The 18,466-nt window shown below is 36.1% G+C and overlaps 4 protein-coding genes across 6 annotated transcripts; 1 reads left to right on the plus strand and 3 right to left on the minus strand.

Annotated features, from left to right (window-relative positions):
• Positions 1–795: 795 nt before the first annotated feature.
• On the minus strand, positions 796–1,616 carry LOC104743417 (uncharacterized). The gene has a single exon (XM_010464504.2). It carries the CDS (start codon positions 1,551–1,553, stop codon positions 852–854), a length of 702 nt encoding a protein of 233 aa, XP_010462806.2. The 5' UTR covers positions 1,554–1,616; the 3' UTR covers positions 796–851.
• Positions 1,617–2,809: 1,193 nt separating this feature from the next.
• LOC104740749 (protein ALTERED PHOSPHATE STARVATION RESPONSE 1-like) lies at positions 2,810–5,028 on the minus strand. Of its 2 annotated transcripts, none has more exons than XM_010461435.3 (4): positions 4,113–5,028; positions 3,888–4,027; positions 3,576–3,799; positions 2,810–3,496 (listed from the first exon to the last, which is right to left on the minus strand). In XM_010461435.3, the coding sequence occupies exons 1-4, from the start codon at positions 4,969–4,971 to the stop codon at positions 2,857–2,859; spliced, it is 1,863 nt and encodes a 620-aa protein (XP_010459737.2). In that variant the 5' UTR covers positions 4,972–5,028; the 3' UTR covers positions 2,810–2,856. The 2 variants fall into 2 exon arrangements, with proteins under 2 accessions (XP_010459737.2, XP_010459736.2); XM_010461434.3 differs by having other exon boundaries at positions 3,888–4,036.
• A 7,297-nt stretch (positions 5,029–12,325) lies between these two features.
• Positions 12,326–15,230, plus strand: LOC104740751 (WD repeat-containing protein DWA2). 2 transcript variants are annotated; one of them, XM_010461438.3, is made up of 13 exons: positions 12,326–12,485; positions 12,576–12,659; positions 12,756–12,888; positions 13,016–13,127; positions 13,230–13,329; positions 13,443–13,570; positions 13,772–13,841; positions 14,065–14,153; positions 14,297–14,342; positions 14,542–14,615; positions 14,700–14,773; positions 14,852–14,910; positions 15,046–15,230. In XM_010461438.3, the coding sequence occupies exons 1-13, from the start codon at positions 12,441–12,443 to the stop codon at positions 15,085–15,087; spliced, it is 1,056 nt and encodes a 351-aa protein (XP_010459740.2). In that variant the 5' UTR covers positions 12,326–12,440; the 3' UTR covers positions 15,088–15,230. The 2 variants fall into 2 exon arrangements, 1 of the variants encoding a protein (XP_010459740.2); XR_015579351.1 differs by having other exon boundaries at positions 12,340–12,485; positions 14,057–14,153.
• Positions 15,231–15,265: 35 nt separating this feature from the next.
• LOC104740750 (O-fucosyltransferase 6-like) lies at positions 15,266–18,452 on the minus strand. The gene is made up of 9 exons (XM_087483141.1): positions 17,895–18,452; positions 17,740–17,799; positions 17,462–17,552; positions 17,206–17,282; positions 17,020–17,108; positions 16,744–16,927; positions 16,349–16,633; positions 15,933–16,264; positions 15,266–15,846 (listed from the first exon to the last, which is right to left on the minus strand). Exons 1-9 carry the CDS (start codon positions 18,042–18,044, stop codon positions 15,402–15,404), a joined length of 1,713 nt encoding a protein of 570 aa, XP_087339267.1. The 5' UTR covers positions 18,045–18,452; the 3' UTR covers positions 15,266–15,401.
• Between the last annotated feature and the right edge of the window lie 14 nt (positions 18,453–18,466).

An 18,466-nucleotide genomic window follows, 5' to 3' on the forward strand; every position in this document is an offset into this window, starting at 1 on the left:
AAAATTTATGAAATGCAATAATTTTCCATTTTAATAAAATCTTAATTGTTTAAATATTTAAACTAATTGTTCTACTTAAATTAATTATATTATAAAAATATTTTTTTTTTCAAAAATAAAAACCCTAATAAGAGTCTACCATTGGAGTACTATAATTTTATTCAACAACAAAAACTCTTAATTTGTAAAAATATACTTTTTAGTTAATAAAAAATATAAGAACTTCAAAATAAGAGTCCAACCAATGGAGATGCCCTTAGGCCTTTTCCTAAGGCCCATATACCCGAATCGCAGTAGGATTGTTAAACCAGAGGAACAGGGGACTCTGTTGAGTTTGTTTTTGTTCCGCCATTTCCTTATTTGAGGATTTGATTTCTGTTTCTTCCCCCTTCTTGGCTTAATTATGTTTGTATTTTTTTCATCTCACTGAGATTTATCACTATGTAATGTCAGTATTTCCACTGTTGCGTTGTCTTCTTGTTTTGTAACATTCTTTTGATGAGCAATAGAAAACACTGTTTTATATATGAGGACTGAGGAGAAACTGATTGGCTGAAATCCTAAGTCTGTTACTCATGCCTTTATGTGTGTGTATCCCACAATCGAGCTTACAAAGACCCTATGATTAAATTTTTGGGTTCCCTTTGGTCTATATAAGACTTTTATTTGTTTTCCTCATTGGTTTCTATTTAGTATTTACCATATGTGCAACCTCCTTATTGTCTTGGCTCTTTGCTCAATTATGTCATTATGTGTAGTTGACTTTGTAAGATGATAATATTTCGGTATTTGCTTATAATTCTAATTTTTTTACAGGTATATTTATGTTTTATGTCTTCCAGAAAGTGGAATCAAACCGGAGATGTCTTAGCTGTGAGAATATTAAGAAGTGAAACTCTGGTCTGAATCAGTCGCCTGAAAATAAACCCCAACTCGATCTCAAGCTCCTCAACTGCGATCTGTGAAGCCTCCAACCTTGTACCCGCGCTCTGCAACGCGACTTCGTCCCACACGTCATCAAAGCAGCAAAACCGCATTGTAAATATCGAAGACAACGACGACCCTTTGCTTGGTTTTCTCTCGAGACAAGGAAGACACACGAGCGAGAACAGAGACTCAACCATAGTCACAATGGCTCTTCTCACTTCCTGCAAAACCTCCGCGACAAACAGAAGGTTCTGCTCTATGCTCTGCATCTCCATCGTCCCTTTTCCAGCTCCTCCTTCAATACTCTTTAGACTATTCAAACACTTGAGGGTTTCCTTCTTGAGCTTGTTCCTGTACCGATTATAAGCTGCGATCTTCTCACTGAGGTTTGCTCCGTTACAGCGCAGAGTCAGCTGAAGATCTCGAAGGCTATGTCTCACTAGCGTCATGACGTCTTTTGAGACGTTACATACATCTAACATTATTAGTGAAGCTTCGGAGACTTGCTCGATCCATTTCTCTTTCCCCTGTTGAAACAGAGACTCTCTTGCTTCTGGACAGTGATCGAGAAGATAGTTTGCAGAGTCTTGTAATTCTCTCAAACCTTCCAAGTCCACTAGCGCCATTTGATTAAAACCTCCAAAGAATATTTGCTTGATTTCAAAAAGTAGAATTCTAAGGAAAGATGAGAATATAATGAGTGATTTGTGATTAGGGTTTAGTGGAATTATAGGGAGACTCCATAAATAGGGAATGTTTTGTATAAAATGAGGAAAGTACAACGAAGGAACTCTAGCTAAGGTGTTTTTTGTTTGTACGTACGTGAAGACAATTGTGTTGGAAACAGGTCATTCAGGTTATAAATTCAAACTAGTTGAAGTTAGTGGTATTTAGGAAACTTCCGTTTGTGTAAGTTGCTTAGGATTATGTTACATTATGGATTTGATCTGATATTGTTGTCTACAAAACAAAACAAAAGGTTCAAATTATTTTGTTTAAACTAGTCGGGTACCTTTATTAGAGAAATCATGCATGAACCAAGCCAGCCAGTGTAAATTTGTAATTATCTGAATTGTAAGGAATCAAAATGGAGACAACAATATATTTGTTTATATATCTGAGGATGTTCCAGAGTTTTCATTTGCATTGTCTAATTTGTCCGTGTCGGTTTTAATAATTTATCAAATCCATCATTCTCTTAACACGGCGCCGTCATATATATTGAGATTTGAGAGACCAACATTCGTTATCTGCTATACGTACGTGCCAGTATTATAGGTCTACACTACATAATACATATAGCCAGGTTGATCCTACAGCTAAATTCAGTTTCGTTAGATATTTTTTTCTTTCTTTTCCAGATCTTGATAATTGAATAAGCAGATTCTCATAGCATTTGATAGATTCAAAGCCATTATTCCAACTTCCAAGTTTCCAACTCCTAATTTGTTTTGTATGAGCATAAAATCTAATCATTTGATTTTCCATTAAGAAGTTAAATTATGCTTATGAGTTCCTTATTAAAAATAAAGTTATCCTTATGAGTCATGATCAAGAATTATATCAATGATCAAACGACAATCACTTCATGAGTTTCTTTCTCATTCGTTTCCAATTATTAGGTTTCTTAAAAAAAAAAAAAAAGCATGGAGCTTCCACAATGGTATCAGTTGACTCGGTATCATTAAATGAGAATTGTGCACCAAGGAAAGACTTCTTGTCACGCAAGAAAACCCATGAGGGTTAGACTTGGAACTAACCTAAAAATGTTCATGACTGGAATTTACTCTCTTATCATCAAAGGCAGTATACGGCTTATTACGGCTAATGTCCATAATCAAAAATTCTAACGAAATATTTAAAACTCTTCCAAGAACACGAGTGAAACAAAGATAGACGAATTTATAAGAACTAATACAAACTGGTACATTACGAGCACATCAATTCAAGTTCCTCGTAAGTCTGCTTCGAGTTTATAGCTAATTTCTCCATAGATTTGAATATCTGTTCCATGCTAGACTTCAGATTGAAAGCCCCCATTACTTCAACTGATGGTACTGTCTTCATCTTCCTCTGCATCTTAAGCTCTTCTTTCTCTAACATCACAAGTTTCCTCTCTATATCTTTGGCCTCGCCATTAACCTTCCTCTGCTCTTCCAATTCCATCCTCTGTTTCTCCACCTGACGGGTTACGTGCATCAAAATCGAGTAAACCACTTCCGTAAACTCCTTCTCTCCATCTGATCTCTCAAGGGTTTGTGACCAACTGTTAATAGCACCAAACAGTGGTGGTTCTTCTGAGAGATCAGGTGTTGGTTCTTGAGGTTCTTGCTTCAAACATCGCATTAGCCAACTGTTCAAGGCCTTAACATACTGAGCCTGAGCATCAATCCAATTCGATAGGTTTTGGCTCCAGTTCCTCAGCTCCAGTTTCAATTCTATAGCAAGCTCAAGCTGAGATATGTCTAGCTTTTCCTTTAATGTCATCTTATCAAGCTTCTTAGCCTCTGAGATTACGCGGGATTGTCTACTATGACATTCTAACATAGAGCTCCACATACCAAACAACCTATATATTGACACAAAATAAGCTGAGATAACTCATGAGGTTTCTCAAACAAACTTAATGGTAACTATAGAATTCGTACCTGTGGATCAGTTTTTTCATCTGAGACCAGAGCTCTTCATCGCGTAACTTGTTTATCGTCAGACATATGTTGTTTATCTTATGGATAGAGACTCTCATTCTCGTAGACAAACACTGAATGAAGGAACGAACGGCTTCAATTTTTCTTGGCTCTGCACTTTTCGATTCCAATCTCCTCAACTGTTTGTAGTTCTTCATGTGAGCTGTTCGGAGTTTCTCCTCAGCCTGTGTAGATAAACAATCAAAAGTCTTACGGAACATAAGCACTTGTATCTGTTTTGCTTAAAACCATATTAGACAATTTTGAGGATACCTTGACTTCTTGGTACAGTTTCTTCTCCCACATGAATAGTTTTTTTAGAGTAGATGAAAGATTAGATCCAAAATCTTCAACTGGTTTGGGATCCAATGGAGTCATCATCATCTTCTTAGCGTAGAGAATGTTTGAAGAAGCTGATAGAGCTAAACAGAATAAAAAACATATAGAGAGAGTGACATCAATAAGGTAAAAGTAAAAAAATTGAACATTACACTATACCTTGATAAACAGAGCTTTTCTGGTAGTATCTGAATCTTGAAGTGTCGAACATCTTCGAAACCTCGTTCCCCGATTCTGAAGCTTTCTTGAACATCTCTTGCAATTGCTTTGTGGCTTCGGAAATATCTGATGAAATTTTTGATTCCTTCGTACCACTCTTTTTATTTGGTTTCTTCTCTGAGATTTTCAGATTTTTTTGTTTCGCTTCTTCAGCTTTAATCTTCTCGTCGTTTCGGCTCATAGGAATCTTCTTCTTCTTCTTCTTCTTCTTCTTCTTCTTCTTCTTTGTCAAAGTGTCTTCTTCATCAAGGAAACGAGTGGTCAGTACTCTGTCTTTGGGATTGGTAGTGTACGGAACCTCATAGCTCTCGAAGAAATTGATAAAATCCCAAGCGTAGTTACTCGGAGGCGGCGGTGGCGGAGGCGGCGTTACGGTTCCGGAAACGTAACTTCTCCGGGAGTATAACGAGTCATGATGATTGGTATTTAGGGATTCGAGTTTTGGACATCCGAATAAATCGCAGTTCATCCTCGTACCTTCTTCTTCGTCTTCTTCTTCGCAATCCGAGTCGAATTTGGGAGGTAAATCGGAATCTGAACTGGTAACAGAGTGAGCTGGGGAAGATGATTCCGGCGAAGACGATTCGTCGGGTTCGGAATCAGCATCGGGCGGAGACTCGACGGCTTGATCGAGGAATCTATGAAGAGCTGGACCAACGGTGTTGAGAGAGAGGAGGTAAGCTGAGTGAGCGTCGGCTAAGGCGTAGCTTCGGCGGAGCGTTTCCTCAAGTGAGTTGCATCGATCACGGCATAGAGCGATGGCTGGTAAACCGTCGAGCTTTGAGGGAGAGCATCCCATAACGGTCGTCCCGGACGAAAGGTTTGTTTGTGTGTGTGTATGTGTTTTTTAAAAACTCGGATTTGACATATAAATAAATCACGACACTAATTACGTGATTAAGGTTAGGTGTAATTAATTTGACAAGTAATAATTAAATGTATATAATTGTATTAGAGAGCGACTAATTTTCTTGTTGTTAAGTTTAAATTTTTTTGACCAAGATCACTTTTTTTTTTTTTTTTTTTTTATGTTGAATTTTTGGAAATTTCTACGCAGCAATTGATATTCAAATCAGTTTTCTATACCTTCTGGATTTAATTTTTTAAAATTGACAAAAAAAGTTCATTTTGATAGTAAAACCGCATTACATGTTTAAAACGAAAAATTTAAATAGAGAAGGGGAGTGAGTTAGTGACACTTCTGCATATAAATGACTTTTTATTTTCGTTCAGGTAAATAAAATGATTACAATACAAAATAAGAGCCGTTATTTTCTTGTAGATGAAAGGACATTGCAACCAAACTTCAATTTGGAAAACTAGTAATCATAAGGAAAAAAAAAACGTTACATTGATTTAATTTGGTCTCGTCTTTGTGCAATAGAACGAACCATGCAATGCAATATTCAACTTGGGAATCATTGAAGCATAGAAAGTGGAAAAAGACGTTTGTTTACAAAAGTTAAAGCTAAAAAGTGAAAGGTGAAAAGTTAAAAATTATAAAGGTTTGAGATTCAAAGTTAACTTAAAGTATTTTATAATGAAATCATGCTCTAAAAGTATATCCTCGCAATAACATGCACATGTTTAGGCTATATATATATATATATATATATATATATATATATATTAAAATTAAACTCATATTATAATCTTTTTTTTTATCAACTCAAACTTCACGATTTTAGCTTGAAACAAAAAGTACATATATACAAATACAATGAAGTTTTTGTCAAGATATAAATCTCTATATCACCTCGTTGGTCATCTCCGACATCATCCGATCTCCAATTTACTCATTACACCCTCTCATTCTAGTCTCATGTATATTAGTATATACACACTTGTAAGTAACTCATTGTCAGCATATATAAGTGACAAGTTTTCCTTTATCTACACTTATTTGGTCCTAATATATACATTTTATTTTTCTTTCTACTAGTTGTAGGCTTGTAGCAATTTTACAGATTACGATGAATATCGTTTTCAATAAAGGGTTGGTCGGAAATCTCCTCTCATAAGTTAGATTAAGGGTTGGGATCAAATAGTCCAAAAAATGATGAAGTATAAGTGCATATACATGGGATGATGATGATGGGAATGGACCCTAGAAACCATTAAATTATTGTCAATACTCTTTAAGTTTATCCATTCATCTGAGTAAGTACATATATAAAAAAGGGTATCCACCAACGAGCATCTGTATGCGCACGTCTCAACTTTGAAGTCGTCAACTTAAGAAGAGTGATAGTTGGACTTCTGGTTTTGAGGCTTTTGAGAAGATAGGACAAAGTAAAAAAGAAAGAAAGGCAAAACTAAAATATACGTATAAACAATGCACGAGGATCTCTAGGTTTCCCTAATCGAGCCCATCTGTTTAAAAGATGAAATTTTCTTTAAAATTTTTTGGCGAAATAGTGGAAAGGTAAAGGAATGTTTCTTTTTTGGGGATGGTGGAGATCCACCTCCTCAAATTTTGTCATTTTATCACAACTTTTTACTACTTTTCTTACTAGGATATTGCCATGCGTATTATATTCAACTTAAAACATTATTTCATTCACGAGTAACCCGAATGGGGAGATATATTTTAGGGACTTTTAAATTGTTTATTCATATATTTTGTAGTTTGAGATGATTAAGAACTTTGGGTTTGTTAATTAAAAGTTTTCTCTCTCAGTGGTGGGTTCTTATTTTGAGTCTCTTAATTTAATTTTTTTTTTTGAAAATAAAAAATTTAAATAAGTCATATATGTTTGTAAAATTATTGTATTTCATAAAACTTTAAACATAGGAAAACATTAAAACATAATAAAAGAGATGTAAAATTCATAAAAAAGGAAATGCTTAATTGTATTCTCCAAATTTTGCCCAAAGATTCTCAACCAAACTAAATTGGTTTAAGTGGTTGTTGATGTTGAACAGGTGGAGTGAAAAGATATTGCCAAACTTGATTGGAAATTTGGTCACAAACTTGATTTAAGCATTCGTCAATGGTGTCATCAAAATTATTGTGCGAAGAAGATGTCATTTTAGAAGAAAAGTGAAATAAAAGATATAGAGTGTTTGATAGGATAGAGAGTGAATTGGTGAGTGTTTGATAAGTCCGAACAATCGTTTTATAGACTTGTATCTCCAAAAATTTGTGGTTTAAAATCGTAAGAAAGTTTGTGGTTTGGTGAGATAAAAACAAAACCTGTACTTGTTTGAGAGTGAGTTGGGATGAGAAAATATTTGAAACTTGAGAATAAAGCAGACTGAATATGAGAGTGCTTACAATCAAGAGTAGCCGATTATAGTTTGCTATATATACAAGTTTATTGAACAACAATTGTGGAAAGAAAAACACAAAACGTGTTCACGGGAAGGAAAAACACAAAGACTTATGTTCTCTTGTGCCGACGTGACAGCTGCAGGTTCACGGGAAGAGCAGAACCACAGACCAGTTTCGTTCTCGTGTGCTGACGTGAGATCACAAGGTTCACAGGAAGAGCAGAACGTAAACCTGCCGAGGATAAGCAAACAACACATGAGATAAGAATTAAAAACAGAACAGAACCATGTTATAAGAACAGAACCATGTTATAAGAACAGAACTATGTTATAAGAACAGAACCATGTTGTAAGAACAGAACTATGTTATAAGAACAAAACCATGTTATAAGAACAGAACCATGTTGTAAAACGATTCACTAAACCAATCACAACAAGTGTTTAACTATTACAACTACCTACCAAGCATTTGTGTTTAAGTGTCACAAACGAAACTATCAACGAAAACAACACAACACAACACAACACCTAAAATTCTCACAACCCAACAAGAAGAAAGACATCAAATCAACAGCATCTCCGACAAATCTTTATGTGAATAACTCAAAAACAACAACATTGATTGTAAAAAGAGACACACACTAACCTGTTTCTCTCTTGCTTTATAAACATGGCCAAACTTTAATAGAGCTGAAGCCGATTACAAACACCAAACCACATACACAAGATCAACAAACACAAGAGAAGCCAATTACTGATTGTTAAAAACATCATCGAAAACCTGAAATAACAAAAAAGACAAGTAGACATCAATGGTGTCATCAAGAATGAAGTGTTATAGGAATAGAGTTAAAAAAGAGAAATCACTTACATTAATCTCTCGGTCCTCTGAATAGCAGCACCAAGCATAGCATCACCAAGCATCAATTGATTCATCTCAGCGCCTCACCTTGTCGGATTAAGACAACACAACATGATAGTAAACCAAAACAGTTTTAAATTGCAAGAAACACATTCAAAAGAATAACCAAAACCTATCCAAGCAAAAGAACACACAATAAAACACACCAAGAGAATCTGAAAAACACATCACAAATACGATGAAACATGAGAAACCAACAGAGATATAGGGCAAGAGACCAGTTAGTAACCTGATGTTTCTCTCTTCAAACCCTCCCACACATTAATCCTTGTACCTCGACTGCCTGCATCAAAGAGACAAAGGTATTTAATTTCACTTATATAGAAAGACAGAAAAAATAGGTTAAGAGAAAGAACACTACCTGAAGATGTAGGGCAGAGAAGAAAACGATCCATCAGAACCATCACCGACCCGCAAAGCATCCTCCAATAGGTAAGAATCAAATGAACCAAAGTACAAATTCAGAAACAAAGAAATGAGAACAACCAACCCTAATCCCAAATTTACGAACAAAATCGAATAAACCCAAATCCCTACTAACTATTCGCGAATTCAACCTACTACACAGAGAAACTTACCCTTGCTTCCAATTGCTTCAACCTCATCTGAATGACTCGACTCCAAACTCAAATCAATATCATCCGATTCGCCTCCGAGATTAAATCCCTTCCGCTTCCCCTTTCTTCTCCACATTCGCCTATGATTCCATAGCTGTAACATATCCTTCTCCTTCCTTTTGTTAAGAATGGCCTTCGATCGAGAGAGATCGAGAGAGAAAAAATTGTAATCGTCGAACAAATGTTTTTTTTTTTGGTCGGAGAAACAAATGTGTTTTTTGGTTCTTCCATTTTTTTGTCCAGCCAACGAACACTCGACACGTACGAACTCTTAAACCATAATCGAGTATGCAATATTAGAGCCTCTCTTACATTTTTTTCTTTATTCTGATTTTTTTTTCCTTCTCCACTAAAACCCCTCTTAGAACACTGCGTTGGGGATAACTTTAGTGTCTTGCATTGCATGAACGCAAGCACATGCTTTGGGGTTTCTACAAAGTCATTAGACGACGACATTTTACCTTACAATACATAGTCAATGTATAATGTTTTCTTTTGGTTATAAGATTTATTTTGATAGTATTTGAATGTGATGACTATGTGTCATTTTTATAAATAATTTGTCAAAGAACATATTTCCTTCATAACATTGGCATGATTCATATTTCCAAAACAGTTTTAAACTGCAAGAAACGCATTCAAAAGAATAACCAAAACCTATCCAAGCAAAAGAACACACAATAAAACACACCAAGAGAATCTGAAAAACACATCACAAATACGATGGAACATGAGAAACCAACAGAGATATAGGGCAAGAGACCAGTTAGTAACCTGATGTTTCTCTCTTCAAACCCTCCCACACATTAATCCTTGTACCTCGACTGCCTGCATCAAAGAGACAAAGGTATTTAATTTCACTTATATAGAAAGACAGAAAAAATCGATTAAGAGAGAAAGAACACTACCTGAAGATGTAGGGCAGAGAAGAAAACGATCCATCAGAACCATCACCGACCCGCAAAGCATCCTCCAAGAGGTAAGAATCAAATGAACCAAAGTACAAATTCAGAAACAAAGAAATGAGAACAACCAACCCTAATCCCAAATTTACGAACAAAATCGAATAAACCCAAATCCCTACTAACTATTCGCGAATTCAACCTACTACACAGAGAAACTTACCCTTGCTTCCAATTGCTTCAACCTCATCTGAATGACTCGACTCCAAACTCAAATCAATATCATCCGATTCGCCTCCGAGATTAAATCCCTTCCGCTTCCCCTTTCTTCTCCACATTCGCCTATGATTCCATAGCTGTAACATATCCTTCTCCTTCCTTTTGTTAAGAATGGCCTTCGATCGAGAGAGATCGAGAGAGAAAAAATTGTAATCGTCGAACAAATGTTTTTTTTTTTGGTCGGAGAAACAAATGTGTTTTTTGGTTCTTCCATTTTTTTGTCCAGCCAACGAACACTCGACACGTACGAACTCTTAAACCATAATCGAGTATGCAATATTAGAGCCTCTCTTACATTTTTTTCTTTATTCTGATTTTTTTTTCCTTCTCCACTAAAACCCCTCTTAGAACACTGCGTTGGGGATAACTTTAGTGTCTTGCATTGCATGAACGCAAGCACATGCTTTGGGGTTTCTACAAAGTCATTAGACGACGACATTTTACCGTACAATACATAGTCAATGTATAATGTTTTCTTTTGGTTATAAGATTTATTTTGATAGTATTTGAATGTGATGACTATGTGTCATTTTTATAAATAATTTGTCAAAGAACATATTTCCTTCATAACATTGGCATGATTCATATTTCCAAAACAGTTTTAAACTGCAAGAAACGCATTCAAAAGAATAACCAAAACCTATCCAAGCAAAAGAACACACAATAAAACACACCAAGAGAATCTGAAAAACACATCACAAATACGATGGAACATGAGAAACCAACAGAGATATAGGGCAAGAGACCAGTTAGTAACCTGATGTTTCTCTCTTCAAACCCTCCCACACATTAATCCTTGTACCTCGACTGCCTGCATCAAAGAGACAAAGGTATTTAATTTCACTTATATAGAAAGACAGAAAAAATCGATTAAGAGAGAAAGAACACTACCTGAAGATGTAGGGCAGAGAAGAAAACGATCCATCAGAACCATCACCGACCCGCAAAGCATCCTCCAAGAGGTAAGAATCAAATGAACCAAAGTACAAATTCAGAAACAAAGAAATGAGAACAACCAACCCTAATCCCAAATTTACGAACAAAATCGAATAAACCCAAATCCCTACTAACTATTCGCGAATTCAACCTACTACACAGAGAAACTTACCCTTGCTTCCAATTGCTTCAACCTCATCTGAATGACTCGACTCCAAACTCAAATCAATATCATCTGATTCGCCTCCAAGATTAAATCCCTTCCGCTTCCCCTTTCTTCTCCACATTCGCCTTTGATTTCATAGCTGTAACATATCCTTCTCCTTCCTTTTGTCAAGAATGGCCTTCGATCGAGAGAGAAACAGCGATAAAGAGATCGAGAGAGAGAGAGATTGAGAGATAAAAAATTGTAATCGTCGAACAAATGTTTTTTTTTGGTCGGAGAAACAAATGTTTTTTTGGTTATTCTATTTTTTTGTCCAGTCAACAAACACTCAACACATACGAACTCTTAAACCATAATCGAGTATGCAATATTAGAGCCTCTCTTACATTTTTTTCTTTATTCTGATTTTTTTTTTCCTTCTCCACTAAAACTCTTCTTAAAACCCTGGGTTGGGGATAACCTTAGTGTCTTGCATTGCATGAAGGCAAGCACATGCTTTGGGTTTCTACAAAGTCATTAGACGACGACATTTTACCGTACAATACATAGTCATTGTTTAATGTTTTCTTTTGGTTATAAGATTTATTTTGATAGTATGTGAATGTGATGACTATGTGTCATTTTTATAAATAATTTGTCAAAGAACATATTTCCTTCATAACATTGGCATGATATCGTATTTTTTAACATATATTGTTTTAGTTGGTTGCTTCAGTTGCGTTACCACTTATTAGTAATTAGCACCCACCAAATTCGTATAACACATGAAAAACATTCGTAGTCGTCATTTTTTTTTTTTAGTCCAAGACTTCACAAGAACCACTCAAAAATAGACATCATTTATTAGGTTAACGGACATAAGATCATGAAAGCATCTCACGTACATTGTCATTGTGGCTTGGCCAAGACATTGTAAATTTGTAAACAAACGTAATGATAACATCCTCTCTTTTTTTTTTCTGATGATGAATTTTATGATTTTATGCTCTTTTTTTTTAATGACCAAACAACGTTATTAATTGTAACAGAGCTTTGTATTTATTAATTGGGCCTGAATACGAAGATAGGCCCATTAGAATCATCACTAACACGAAAACAGCGAAATCTAAATTGGTTGTTCATCTGCTTCATTCAGCTAAGTCTACCTGAATCAGTGCGTCGGCTCAGGCGACAATGCAAGGAGGATCATCGGGAATTGGATTCGGCTTGAAGTATCAGGTTATTCATCATCTTCATCCTCTTCGGATCTTCATTACAAATTTGATTAGTAGATTCTTTAAAGACGATTTTTTTTTTGTTTGCTTTCAGGCTCGATGTATTTCGGATGTGAAAGCCGATACGGACTACACTAGCTTTCTAACAGGAACTCTAAGTCTGAAAGAAGAAAATGAGGTGAACCCATGTTTTTGATTGTGTGTGTTCGTCTTCTATTGAATAGGGAAGATACTGAAAGTTTTGTTCTTTTCCACCATTTGAGATACTTTAAAGGTTCATCTTCTTCGTTTGTCATCTGGTGGATCTGAGCTGATATGTGAGGGTTTGTTCTCTCATCCTAATGAGATATGGGACCTTGCTTCTTGCCCTTTCGATCAACGCATTTTCTCCACTGTCTTCTCCACTGGTTAGTTATGCTTTATCTTTGAGTTGATTAGTTGCTAGAAATTGGAGCTCTGGTAGAATCATAAGTTTTGTATTGGCTTGGAAGCTTGAATGTGTCAAAAAACTCATAATGCTTTTTATCCGTTAAGGTGACACATTTGGAGCAGCGATATGGCAAATTCCTGAGTTATGTGGTCAATTAAATTCCCCACAATTGGAGCGTGTTGCATCTCTTGATGCTCATGTTGGTAAGATTAACTGGTGAGTATCGTCTCAGCTGTCTACTGCTACAGTGATGCAGAAGTTTGAGAACTTATTTCCTCATCTTATGGAAGCTGATTCTCCTATCACTGGTGGAAACAGTGTTCTTTGGTGGCCTTCTGGAAGTTCTGACAAGTTTATCAGTATGGATGAACAAAATATTTTCTTGTGGAACTTAGACTGTTCAAAAAAGTCTGCTGAGGTGATTTAGCTACAAGGATATAGAGACAAACTCTTGTCTTTTAGGTGCTTTTGCCTACCAGGTTTTAAGATCTTTTGTAAGGTATTTTCGTTAACAGGTTCCGGTTTGTATAGGTTTTATCAAAGGATTCAGCTGGGATGTTGCATTCTTTATCTGGTGGAGCATGGAATCCACATGATGTAAATGCTGTTGCAGCAACTGGTGAATCATCTGTCCAGTTCTGGGACCTGCGTACTATGAAGTATGATATCACTATTGATCTCCTCTGTTCATGCATACAGTTAGGAGGTTTTTACGCATTGATATTACTCACCCACGTTATTACATGCTCTCATGGTTTTTTTTTAAATTTCAATTTAGTGTTAGTTGCTTTTGGTTTTACCCTTTCACATCAACTTATGCATATATGTTGACTTTTCTCTATGTTGTTTGTCCAACGAAGGAAGGTTAACTCAATTGAACATGCTCATGTACGCGGTGTTGATTACAATGCCAAGAGAGAACATATACTTGTAAGACTTCTCTCTTGTATCTTCATAAGCACTGCGCAATAATACTCTATTGAAGTGAAATAATGGTTTTTTTGAAAAATATGATGTGCATATTTGTTTAGACTGTTCTTTACATCGTCCGTGCATAGAGCTGAATTTAATCGTTGTAGAACTCAACCTTTTGACTTGGTATAGAAATATTATCATATCTTAGCTGTGATGGATTAAACATTCAGCTGTGCAGATAACTGCAGAGTATGAATCTGGCATACATGTCTGGGATCTCCGGAAGGCCAAGGTTCCTGTACAAGAGCTTCCTGGTCATACACACTGGTATGTTTGCTTCCGTTTCCTTTTTGCAAACTGTTTTTTTTAAAGTAACCAAGATCCTTGAATTTGTGCCTTTGTATGTTTCTGTAAAATTTGTTTTTGGTCGAAAGATGAAATTCTTACTGACAGTTTGTTGTTTTTTGAAGGACATGGGCTGTCAAGGGTAATCCTGAGCATGATGGACTGATTCTGGTACTCTACCCTCTTTCTCCTTTACTTTTCTTGACACAATCAAATCGTTCTACTTAGTAGTTATGTATGCTAGCTGAAATGTGCAGTTTATGTTTGGTACATGCTTTGTTTTAGTTTAGAAAACAAAGCCTATTCTTTAACTTTGCTCACACTATAATAATTATTATGTCAATTCTGATCCCTTCAATCGAAAACACAGAGCGCTGGAACAGATTCGGCTGTCAACCTGTGGTATGCTTCAGCATCATCCAGTGATGAAAAACCCTCACAAAGGTTGTGTTAAGTCTCCCTCGCACCCATGATTTTCATTATTTTTTTCCAACACTGTTTTGATTCTATAGTTACCATCTTTCTCAGCCCTGTGGAATCCATACGTCAGCGTGTGAACCCTTTGCTCAACTCATACACTGACTATGAAGACAGTGTCTATGGTAAAATATCTTACACCTTATGATACCATTTATCTTGTTAACCAAACAATACTTAATACTGTCTAATTGTCAACACAGGCCTTGCTTGGAGTTCACGTGAGCCTTGGGTTTTTGCATCATTATCATATGACGGAAGAGTAAGTAAATTTTCTCTATAATCACAAGATCAACCTAAACTTTATATAAAGACCCCTTATAATCACAAGATCAACCTCAACTTTATATACAGAGCTTTGGGGGATTCAACTGATAAATGTCTATTGCTTGTATAGGTCGTCATCGAATCTGTCAAGCCTTTCCTTCCGAGAATATAGTAAAAAAACTCAGCATCTCTATGCTCTGACCCACACGACCCATCTTGGAAAAGAAGCTGGCACTATTGTATTTAAAATAATGTGAGACAATCTTTGTGGATCTTGATATCTATTATCAGTAGCCCAGATTCTTTCGGTACCAATATCCAGTTGCTCTGATCTAAACAGATTCAACGACTAAGTAAGAAAATGAATTGAAAAAAAAGGGACCATTCCTCCTCGGATTGGATTTATATGTACATAAAGACATGTTGAGGCATGTGACCACAATAAAAAGGTTGAAAAAACGGACTTTGAATCTTTCTATAACTGAATCAATCTGATAGCATTTCTTCTAGCTCAGGCTCATCCGAAATAGATGATGCATCATCATAATCTAACCTCGTACCATTATACAATCCTCTGTCCTGTAAATCAGTTTGGTCTTCCTCATAATCTGTCCCTGTTGACGACTCTGCATCTTCATCTTCGTTCTGTTCATCATTGCTTACTACAACATCTTTTTTGTTTTTCTTCCAAAGTTTTCTCGAATCCATATTTCCCGCCTTTAATTTAGTATCTTCGCATATACAAGTTGATGGATTCTCATGAAACTCACCTCTACCAGCTCGTACTTCCTTTGGCTCTCCCATGAATCCTCTCTGAAATGTTCTGACTCTTGAAGCAAACTCCTCCCAAGTAGTATTCTCTTTGCTCATAAACAACTTGTATAGCTTTTTCGCATTCGGTCTAATTGTCGGTTTATGTCCAAAATATCTCCTACATAAAAACCAAGAATCATTCAACACAATGCTAAAAAAACATAAATGAAGTAGAAAGAAAGAATCTTTGGTTTATTAAACTACCTTCGACCGGCTAATATTCTTGCCATGTTCCCGTTATTGTTGGTAACGAAGACATCACTTTCATCACACACAACGAAATCGAGTGCAGCCATCCGTGAAGAATAAGAAGAAAATGGTTTCAACTCCATTTTTGTTGCTATGGTGTCTTTTGAATAGAAATGAGGGAAAAGTGCTTTCAAAGGAGCTAATGATTTCTCTCCTCCGTAAACTTCACCTGATGCAACGTATATATGAACATCGCTCCCATATCCCAAAGCTCGAAGCATTAATCCAACTTCTTCTGGTGTAAGCGGACATCTTCCTTGTCGCCTTTGCTTCTCCGGGTTATTTACCTGCCATGGAAGTTTAACTCGTTAAATCCAACAAGAAACGAGAAAAAAAAGAAGGCATGAAACAATAAGATTTTGTATCCCTACATGTAAAGTTTTCCATCTCCTTCTGATTGTTCCCAACTCTTTTTTCTCCTTGTCACCACCTCCATAGTAACATCCCGAGAAGGCAAGCATATCAGGTTCAAATCTAAGATGTAAAGCAATGAAGTGTTTGCTCTTTTTCCTCATTCTTCGGACCAATTCATTACCCATTTCAATAATTGGATCAGTGAACTTAAGCGCATGATAGTTTACTCTACACCTCAGCTTCTGCAAATCATCTCTCAACTTGTTTGAAAGTCTGTAATCAAATTTATTTAATTGGACTGCCTGAAACAAAGAGTTGGTTCATATATAAGCATCATTAAGAAAGATGAAATCATGAAGCCTTAAGATGATATGAAGCTTAAGGATTGAGAGAGAAAAGCATGAAAACTTACATGCCTTTTCTGAAGAACAGGTAATACCCGATTGATATAACATCTCTCATTGCATTTTCTCGGTACACGCATTCTACTAGGACTCCATGTTCGCCCTCCTTTTTGTGGAAGTGTCTCTATGATTTTGACATCTTTTGAGAGAAATGACATAAACCAATCAACATCGAAAATATGTGAGAAGTCACTGCATCATAGGAAAAAACACAAAACTAGATGTTACGAAGACGCACAAAACTTTTGATTTTTACCAAAGCAAATGCAAATCTGAGCAAAAACCTGGCATCTTTCCAGTAGGATTTCTGATCTAGCTTTGGAATAACAAGTGTAGCATTTAGAATCCGAGCAGCAACAACAGCATCTACAATCTGATATAATCAGAACAATTACATGGTGGAAACTCAGAACAAAACTTCAGTAACAAAAATATTACCATAAAACCAGAGAAAAGCTAAAGGAACTTACTCCAGTTCGTTGTTGGTTTAAACCACCACTAGTGGCGATTGCCAAGTATCGATCATTCCTAGTAATTGCTTTAGCATCTGCAGAAGTAAATCAAATGTAGTGTGACTAACAAACCTCCTGAAATTCAAAAACTACCCCTGGCTGATTCTAGCTAGCTAAACTATATCCCCAAATTGCAGAAACACTCAAGCATTCTAAATTGAACTCTCTCTAAATTTCATATCTCTAAACACCAAAAGTGAAAAACTTTACGCACTTGGGAACTTGGTGCTTGCATTACAGCAACCATAAAAGAATTTAGCATTCCAAGAACGCCAGATATCACGATCTGATCTCCCTCCATTTCTCTGCTTCCATTTAAAACAAACACACAAACCCCAAAAGAGCCAATAAATAAGGTGAGATGCAACAAAAATATCCACACTTTACAACAAAAATGCACACTTTGCAGCAAAGAAACATTAGAAAAACCCATTTTTGAGTATATCAAAACCATATGTCAATCAAAATATCAAAAAAATTAAGAACCCTAACCGGAACTGTGAAAACTACTGGTATGTTCTTCTCATCATTGTCTACAGAGATAATCCGCTTCTGCAATCAAAACAGAAAACAATGGCGTTAAGAAACAGAGAGAGATCATAAACAAAAATCTGTAAAGTCTAATAAAAGAGAGAGAGAGCGTGTACGGAGATGCGGCGATCGGAATCATCAGGAGGAGGTGAAAGAATGGAGAGAAGAGCGAAAAGGATGAGGAGAGCTCCAGAGACAGCGCATATTAGAGGAAGGAGACGACGAAGACGGTTGTAATAACTGTAGTGCCGCCGCTGAAAAGCCATTGAAGGCTACACGCGGCGCTTTTTTTACCTTCGCCTCGAAACAGAACACGCGGGCTCCAATGGAGACAGAAACACAAAAGTCTTCGTCTTTAAAGAGAGTTTTTAAAAAAAATTGTGAATCCCTCTCTGGTTTTCACGACATCTCCATTACAATCATTACAATATTCTCTTCTCTCTCTCTCTCGTTTCAATCAAAGATTGAATTTTTATATTTATCAGAGAGAGAGAGGGAGAGAAAGGTTGAGTTTTTATTTTTATATATTGAGAAATGTAATTTTTTTTGTTTTTGTTTTTGTGTTGGGACAGTTCTTATAGATTTCTGGGCTCTGAAAGAAATGAGGCACCGCCTCCAGCACTTCCTTCTAACAGCTTTATTTTTTCTTTTTTTTAATTTCATTAATTATTCTTGAATTAATTATGAA

This window comes from Camelina sativa, chromosome 14 (assembly GCF_030686135.1).
Source record: "Camelina sativa cultivar CO46 ecotype springtype chromosome 14, ASM3068613v1".
In the NCBI taxonomy this organism is placed as follows: Eukaryota; Viridiplantae; Streptophyta; class Magnoliopsida; order Brassicales; family Brassicaceae; genus Camelina; species Camelina sativa.